At 39.8% G+C, this 9,519-nt stretch overlaps 1 protein-coding gene across 1 annotated transcript; it reads right to left on the bottom strand.

Annotated features, from left to right (window-relative positions):
- Positions 1-7,852: 7,852 nt before the first annotated feature.
- On the bottom strand, positions 7,853-9,422 carry LOC109705280 (the record flags this gene model as incomplete). Its single annotated transcript, XM_020226014.1, has 1 exon — positions 7,853-9,422. A coding segment is annotated over one exon (1,445 nt), but the record flags the coding sequence as incomplete, so codon positions are not given.
- Between the last annotated feature and the right edge of the window lie 97 nt (positions 9,423-9,519).

Genomic DNA, 9,519 nt, shown 5'->3' on the forward strand with positions numbered 1-9,519 from the left:
TGCCACGATATTTAGCAATAAATGCTGCTACTTTGTTACATTTAGTATATTTTTACAAAATGCTGAAAATTTTAGCGGCATTCACTAATTTATGCTAGTAATTTATCCCATTTTGCAATATTAATGATAAATTATTGCTAAATTATTAAATCTAGCGGCAATTATCAAGTAATGCTGTTATATATAGTAATTAATATGATTTAAATAAATGCTGCGGAGTAAATGCTGCTAAATGATAAATTTGTTATAGTGCGACTACCACGAGAGGTAGAAAACAGAACAACATAAGTGCGAAGAAGCGAAAATACCACAAGTCCGGAAAACTCCAAGTTACATGCGTAAACGAAAACCTAAAACTATACAAGTCCAAGTTAATATTCATGCATCATCTAACTGAACCATTTATTACTAAAACTATTAAGTAAGCAAAGAGATAAAACCAAGGTAAGGTACTAATGCTCTAACCAGGCCATTTTCCCGTCGCACCCTGATCCCTCCCTTCTTCCGCATCACTTGGGAAAAAGAGGGTGTGAGAAACCACAAAGGAGGTTTTCTAGTGGGTATGACAGAGCCACAAAGGCAAGGCGTATATTCACTGAAAAATGAAGGAGAATGAGAACAATAAGTACACATATGTCATGATACAAGAACGAACTACAGTAATAATAGTAATAAAATAGTAAATGAGTAAGTAATAAAACTACTACTGTAACAGAAATACAATTGAATAGATGCCTTAATGGTGAGTGATCCAAATCAAACCCAATTTGGTGCCTGCCATATTGGTCCGTGGACCTTGCCTGTCACAATGCTTGCACCGACCTGATCCATGTGTCCACTAGACGACCAATCCAGAATGTACACCCTTGGTCGGTGTGCAAACTTACCTGGTGTCAATAAATACCTCAAGTGTTGTGATTAAGTCATGCGGAATGCTCAATACGAAAACCGGCATGAAGCCGATGCCTCGGCCAAAGTCTGGCATATAGATGCCGAACTTGATTAACTAGATTAATGCTCAAAAACAACAAGAGAACCATGATGCCTGGACCTAAAGGTTAGTAGATATTCAAATGCGAGCCTACCCTACAAGTCTAAGAACAACTACCACAATGCAAGTAACAAGTACAAATATACAAATAGTAAACAAAAATAATGCCGACATGTAGAGACTAAAGTGCTGATACAGAAAAGTAAAAGATAAGGAAAAGTGATGATATGATTTCACTGACTACCAGCTCGAAGCACCTACCTATACTACCGTGCTCTCGAAGCCTAGAAGGTACAGAATCATCCGCCAAACATATGCAAGATCCATTAAGTCAAATTCTACCCTTACATGTCTCCCAAACTAACCCATCCAACTCACAACTCTCAGAAAAACGGTTACGAAAACCGATTCCCTTAACAATCGCTGGTACTTCCAGAATCTCCACGAAATGCCTCCGAAGCCCTCAAACTACTCCGAATTTTTTTGATTTTTATCGTAAACTATCTACTGTCCTCGAACGCACCAAAACAAGCACTCGGGCAGCAAACAACCTTTTTAAAAACTAAGGGATCGATCGAGTGAGAATCTGCCGGAATGGGTTCCAAAAATTGCCGAACTCGACTCCGAAACCCTTCCGCCTCGACTCCGAAACCCTTCCGCCGCTAATCTAACACTTTCAAACTTCTAAGATAGCAATAGCAATCCGGCATTCCTAGGGTGTCCATATTGCTAAAATGTGGAAAACCTAACTTTAACCACATTCGATCGGCGAATTTTCCACAATCAACGCTGTAGAACCCTGTTTAAACTCCACAACAGCCCTCGGACTTTTGACGATCAGTCAAGAGGTCATCAATAGCGATTACGTGCTGACTGGGGCAGTGCACAGGGTTCTCGAAGCTTTAAAACAAAAACTATCCATCTACACCAATAAATACTATGTTAATAATACATAAAGTTGGTTTTAGGCTCATTACCACGATCCGTGTCGTAACGGACCCAACCAATCTGTCAATTTGAATCGTCTTAACACTATGAGACTTGTGCTCACTGTCGAATTGGAGGCTCTATCATCGAAAATAAATGGGTGGCAACGGAGCCCATTTGCTATCGACAGTATTCTAGCTCAACTATATATATATATATATATATATATATATATATATTTTAAAATTAAAAAATTATAACTAAAGAAATATAAAATATATATTAAGTAGTCTTATATACATTATAAAGAATAATTTTTTAATTAATATTTTCTTAACTTTCATTATTTTTAGAGTTATATTATTATAATAATTTCATTTAGAAATGTAATCAAATTTAATAGTTTTGATAGTTATTCTATAAATAATTTTTTAACTAAAAAGTTAAAATTAGAGAAATTTTTTCAAATTGAAGAATATGTGGAATTATCTTTATCTTATTAAAATTTATTGGAGAAAGAATAAGGCCAATTTGCATAAAAAATCCACTAGTTTTGGGCTTTTGCAAAAGTGGGCCACTTTTTTCGATTTTGCAAATTCGGACCGGATTTTCAACAAACTGACCAAAATACCCTTATTACTTTTTCTCTCTCCTCTTTCTCTCTCCTTTTTTTTTCTCTCGTTTATTTTTTTTTCTCTCACCAAAGAAGCAGCGGAGCCAGAGGCGGAGGCAGAAACGACCCGCCTCGCCTCTCATCCTCTCGCCCTCGCCCTCGCCTTTGCCTGCGCAACCCCCACTTTCCTTGCCTCCGACCCCGCCAAGGCCAAGCCGTGACTCTTTTTTCCTTTTCCCTCTCCGACTCTCCTCCATCGTCTCCGACGACGACGTCTCTCTCGCCCTCTCTCACCCTTATCCGCCCTTCTCGTCCTCTCCCCCTCCCTCCTCCTTTGCCGCCTCCGACGACCACGCATCTTCGCCGACCACGCATCTTGTGCCCTTTAAGAGGAGAAACAGTGTAATAAGAGAAGAAATAGTGCAACAAGATGAGAAACAGTGTAACAAGAGGAGAAACAGTATAAATATCTCTTAAAGGGATGCAGTTTACATCTCAAAGGGTGCAAGAAGAGGAAAAATAGTGTAAATACCTCTCAAAGAGTGCAACTTTCGTTTAAAGAGTGTAACTTTTATCTTAATGGAGGCAGTTAACATTTAAAAAAGTGCAATAAAATGAGAAACAATATAAATATCTCTCAAAGAGTGCAATTTTTGTTTAAAGAGTGTAATTTTCATCTTAAAGTTGCAGTTTACATCTTAAGTAGTGCAACTTATGTTCATAATAGTGCAACGTTCTTTTAAAACAGTGCAATTTTAATTTAACGGTGAAATTTCATCTTCATCTTTCTTTTTCTATAATTTTTTATCTTTTTTTTTTCCTTGCTTCTTCTATAATTTTTTTTGGTCACCCTTCTCTGCTAACGGCCACGGCGCCGATGACGACGCTGCTAAGGACCCGCCGCTCCGAGGCTGCAGCGCCACAGCGACCTCCACGGTGTCGGCGTCGGCGTCGGCGTTGGCGAAGATGCGGTGGAGGAGAGTCGGAGAGGGAGAGGGAGAGAAGGGGGGGAAGGGCGAGAGAGGCGTCGTCGTCGGAGACGGTGGAGGAGAGTCGGAGAAGAAAAAAAAAAAGAGTCGCGGCGCGGACTCGGCGGGATCGAAGGTGAGGAATGTGGGGGGTGTGCGGGTGAGGGAAAGGGCGAGAGCGAGGGCATGAGGGTGAGAGGTGAGGCGGGCCGTTTCCGTCTCTGCCTCTGCCTCCGCCTCCGCTGCTTTTTTCGGCGAGAGAAAAAAAATAAACGACAGAAAAGAAGAGAAGAGAGAAAGAGGAGAGAGAAAACGTAATAAGAGTATTTGGTCAGTTTGCTGAAAATTCGTACCGAATCTGCAAAATCAAAAAAGACGGCCCAGTTTTGCAAAAGCTCAAAATTTATGAATTTTTTTATGCAAATTGGCCAAAGAATTAACAATTAATGCACTTAGGGTATATTATTAATACTTTATACATAACAACTTATCTTTGATGACTAATATTCTAATATTAAAATTTAATTAAATATATCTGACCTATCAAGTCTAATGTTTGATAATTGAGAAAGAAAGATTGATGAAAAATAAAAAAGAGAAATGAGAATTATGTTGAAAAAAAATACCAGCAGAAGAAAAAAAAAATTAAAAAAAAAAAATCACCCTACCCCCTACTGCTGCCCAGTTCAAATCAACATTAAGCCTCCACGTGGATTTGAACTGGGCATTCATATATGTATGTAATACTTGCGCGTTGCGGCGGGTTATCTTTGAAGGTGAAGAACGAAGATCAATAAAATTACTGCTGAAAATAAATATGACGTTCAATAAAATCACTACTGAAACTGTTGAGTAACGGGAACAAGTGATTGGAGCACGCACAGTGTAGAAGACAAAATTGTTTGTAGCACGCACAGAATCGGAAGCACGCCCGTCAACAGGGCAATCAAAATATTTTTTTCGGTCAGCACTAATTACACGAAATTACTATAAATTCAAGCAGCAACATCGATAGAATGAAATAGAACAAAAGATTTATACAACAAAAATATAAGCACAACCAAAAGAGTTCATTTAGTACAAATACTGCAACAGTATGAAACACGGCAGAAGATTCGTACAGTACAAATATAAGCACTACCAATAGTGCATTTAGTACACATATTAGGACAATCTCATACTATTAGGTAATATTCACAGCGTAATATAACATCCTACGGGTATTACTAAGATATTATAACAAAATATTCCGAGTTGTAGATTTGGTAAAGAAATCTTCACTTTTCTTCTGGGTCTAACTTCGAAGTGTCGATATACCTACAAAATGGATCTTATTATAGCAAAGTTTTTAAGGGTAAAATTTTTCATTTTTATGTGTTTTTTTTTTATTTGTTTCGTTTCTTTACAACTTTTTTTGTCAACATAATTAGCATTAGTTTCTCGATTTATAGCAGCCAACATAAGCATTACATCTCCTGACCATTTACGGAGCTTTATGTTTTTGGCAGCTTTAACTATAGCATTCGCAGCCTATAATTCACGACTTCGAATTAATAACGCCTTCTTTTAAGTTTCTTCCTTCTTTTTTTTTTTTGTAACCTAAACAGCAAATGGTTACACATGTATATATAAAATGTGCAAGAATAGTAACAGAGAAAGGAACGTAGAGGAAATAGAAGTTGCAACATCTTTATAGAAAAGCTGGAAGCAAGAACAAAGGAGAACGTACAGGTGGTGTAGCAGGATGCAGAACAGTAGGCAAATTTAGCTATGCTCGAAGCAGGAACGCACCAATCGAACTCTGCAAGCTCACTAAGCAATAAAGGGAAACCTATATCAGTCAACGGAGGAAACAAAGGAAAAGAGGGGGGAAAAAAGCTAAAAGAAAAAGAAAAAACAGAGGGGGGAGACAGAACGTACCATCGCTGGAGGGTATTAGGGCCAACTGATGGTAGGGCATCAAGTCCAAGTACCTCTATATAGCCACATAGGTCGAAGGCAGCAAGCTGGACGCCGACATCCTCCAGATTTGTAGAACACCGTACCGGCGTAGCAGTGCGGCTAGCAGCGGGTGACATCAGTGAACGTGGCACGAACGTATAGCATGATGAGATAGTGATCGGACAGCGAGTGGGGGAAGGAGCTGTACAAAGCGGGGCATGCCGAAGGCTAGAGTTACAGCGTACGGTAGACGGAAAGAGCGGAGAAGCTTCGCCGGCGATGCGTGGACGAGAGGATGGCGACAGGGAGGATGCACATTAAGTGCAAGGCGGGCGCCGCAACTATGGTGGAGTGGGCTCATTAATGGCACCCGGCTGAGGTAACAGAGAAGCCCTTCGCCAAATTAACGCGTGTGTACCACGTCATGGAAAAAAATGGATTTCATTAGATTTGTGCCACCTCATGCAAAATCTGGAGTTTTCATCACAAAAACAATTGGGATTATATGGGCTACTAGTCACTTGCTTGGCTTCCCGAGTTAGAGCACTCAATGTGCTAGGGTGGCCACCTCATGCAAAATTTAGAGTTTTCATCACAAAAACAATTGGGATTTCATTAGATTTGTGCCACCTCATATAAAAACTGGGCTTTCATTAGAATTAAAGATGAGTTCACAATATAGCAATTATGTTGACAAAATAGAGTTTTAAACTCCAAAGTAAATTTTGTGAAATATACTCTAAAAGTTTAAACTATGTCTGAGTTCGTGTTGGGAATCCGGTACTCGCCCCGGTACCGGATCTTATGAATCCGCAACCTGCTCCGATATCGAATCCACAGCAGTCGGTATCGGAGCAGGTTGCGGATTCACAAGATCCGGTATTGCCGTACCAGAGAGAGAAAAAGAGAATGATAGTGAGTTGGATGCACCTTGTGCACGGGTGCGTCCATGAGTGAGTAGTCTTTTAGATTAATAAAAGACGAAAGAAGGTTAGGAGAGATTCAAGAAAGAGGGCTCAGGTTGTAGTTATTCTATGCAGAAGAGAAGTCAGGTGTAATTTTTTCTTATTTAATGAATCTTATTTTACCCGCATATTTTCTATTTTGGTTTTTCCTCTCCTTTATGATTGTATCAGCATCTGCTGAGGAGACGGGTTTATGGTAAAAACCCGATTCCACGCTTCCATTGCGGAATCCCAACAATCGGTACCGAATCCACAGCGGTCGGTACCGGAGCGGGTTGCGAATTCACAAGATCCGGTTCCGGGATGAGTACCGGATTCCCAACAGTTTGAAACTTTTTCATAGGACTGTAACGTGCTTTTAAACTAAATTGGAGGAAATTAATAATACTAGAAACTTGGCGTGACTCATATTCATGACTTCCTACTCTGATATTATATTAAATAATACGAAACAATCGTTATTCTCTAAAATCTTAAGCCGGTAGATAACGATATTTTTATAATTTTATATTTAACAATTTTAGCTCCCTAGTGAACTGAAAATTAATTAATTAGATATAAGTTTTTCTAAAACATTTTCTTTATGAACAAGCAATGTCTCGATCTATACGATGCAAAAATTTTCTAAATTTAAAATAATATGAAAATTTACAAGTATATTATCAGAGAGAAAAAAAAACAGTATTACGAATCGATGGTATTTTTTGGATTAAAACTGCACTTTTGGTGGGACAAAACTGTGGTGCCCATGAATAGTTGAGTTGATCATTTGCAATTCGAAATTAATTAACATGTACCTTCTTTGTCCAACAAAAAGCTAGACCCACACGCCCGAGCAACTTGGAAATAATTGTATTCTCATCTCCAACTATTTTCTCCCTTCTTTTTTTTTTTAAAAAAAATTACTGAAAAATTAACAAATATTGGAACAAACATCTTTCGTGATATTATTTCACATATTACTGGAGAATTAAAAAAAACAACTCTTTTAGTTTCCTTTTTTAAAAGTATCAAATAGCACATATATTCCTATAAAACTAAAGTTGTCAGATTTATCCCTTCAAAAGTCCTTTCGTTTTCAAATATATCTTTTTGTTATCAAAATTTAGATAATCATAATTTAAAAAAACTAAGCACAGTTAGCCAAGAGATAAAATGACTTTTTTTACCCCCTATATATATATAATTTGTATTTCAATGTTGAGTCCAGCTATTTTTCTCACCTTTTCCTATTTATTTATGATAACGACGAGACCTATAGCGACAGCGATGCTGAAGGCGAGGCTCTCGATCACAACACAAACTTTGTAAAAATGGTTATTTTATGCATCCACCATTAAAAAATTAACTGTAAATCAAACTATAGGGACATATACGAATGAATCGTAACTTTTGGAGGAGGGATATCTATTTGCAAATCAGAAAATTTGTGTATGTATACCGATAGAAATCTGAGTGTTTTTTCCTCTGTTTTTTTTTTTTTTTTTTTCTTTATAATATACATATGGTGGTGGTTATGTTTTTGGGGGCAAGGGAGAGATCTTCCAACAGGTTCTTTCATATTTTTCTTAATCATTCTGGAGGGTGGTAGTAGCTGAGCATGCCATATATGGTCTGAAAAAATGACAGGGCGAAAAGAACGAGGGCGCCGATTAGCGACAGAGTGATCCAGGGGTTGGGGAAGTAGTGCAGCCTGAAGTTTCCAAACCATTTGCTGATTTTGTTATTGTGATGGCTGTTCACCTCATTGTAAAGTTCAATTAGCGTGTCGGGCATTATGCTGTCTTCGACCTTCCTGCTCAAGTCCTTGAAGAATTCGATCACCTCGGTGTCCTTATAGTTGGTGCTCGCCAGTATCCCCCTCTCCATGAGCAGCTTCACGTCCTCCTTGCGCTGCAGAATGCAGGACATGCACGCCGAGTACGCCGTGAAGCAGAGCACGTCGTTCGTGGGATTCGCCTCGAACGCGATAAGGTTGCGGAAGGTTGATTTGCTGTAGTCATAGAGGTGCAGGACCGGGATTTTGATCACCCCGAAGAGGCCCGTCAGTCTGCGTTTGAATGTAATGCCCAGGCAACTGCCCGAGTAGCTCTTCTTGAACTTTGTAGCCGATTTTTGAAGCTCCGTAGCGCTAGGAATATACTGTTGCGAAGCGTTCTTGTTACTCAGCAACCTGCTGTTCATTTCGTACCCCTCGGCCGGTATCCGAGACCAGTGGAAAAGGTGGAGCAGATGATGGAACGGAGGCATGTCGGTGTCTATCTTCTGCTCTTCGTTCCTCGTCGGCCACAGATCGTCGAAGCACGACAACGCCAGGTCCTCAATCGAGGGTTTGTTCCCCTCCTCACCGAAGCAATTCAGCAATGTCTGGATGGCGGAGAAAGGAATCTGGTTGTCGACCGTCAGCAAGTCGAGCTTGATCTGCTTCAAGTGTTCCCTTACGTCTAGAGACAACGCCATATACTCCATGAACGTACTTCTGTCCAGTTGCAAATCCACCGAGTCCATGAACCTGGTTCCCAAGTCCAGCAGGCTATAGCGGGATGCGTCCATCACGAATAGAATGAAAGAGCTGTCGAGCAGCAACATCGTTCGGAATTCTCTGCTGCTCCATTCCGACAAGCCTTCGCTGTAGCAGCGACGAGCATCCCGTCCTTTCTCCTCCATCTCGTTCAGGTACTTCTTCATGTCGACCCCCAGTTTATTGACCATAAACCTGGTGATCTTCCACTTATAATCATCGCCGAATTTCATCGGAGAACTGGAGGAGTTTCGGTGGTACGGCCCTATCGCCACCACTCTCACCTTAAGGAGTTCTTCGTCACCTGCTTTTCTCTCGTGCTTGAAGATGGTAGGACCTTCCTCTACTCCCAAAATCTTCGCCAACGAAGCCCTTCCTTGCTCCGCCAGTTTGTCGTCCACCGCCAGGTTCTCCTTCAGCCATTGTAGGTCCTCTTCATGCGGATCTCCCTCCTCGATGTCGTAGTCGTATGTTTTAGACCCTCCAGTTAGGATTTCTATAAATACGGCCCAATTAATTTTATATTTAAATTTAGATTTACCATAAACAAAGATTAATTCTAACATACATAGAAATGATTAATTCTAACATAT

This window comes from Ananas comosus, unplaced genomic scaffold (assembly GCF_001540865.1).
Source record: "Ananas comosus cultivar F153 unplaced genomic scaffold, ASM154086v1, whole genome shotgun sequence".
NCBI classification, from domain to species: domain Eukaryota; kingdom Viridiplantae; phylum Streptophyta; class Magnoliopsida; order Poales; family Bromeliaceae; genus Ananas; species Ananas comosus.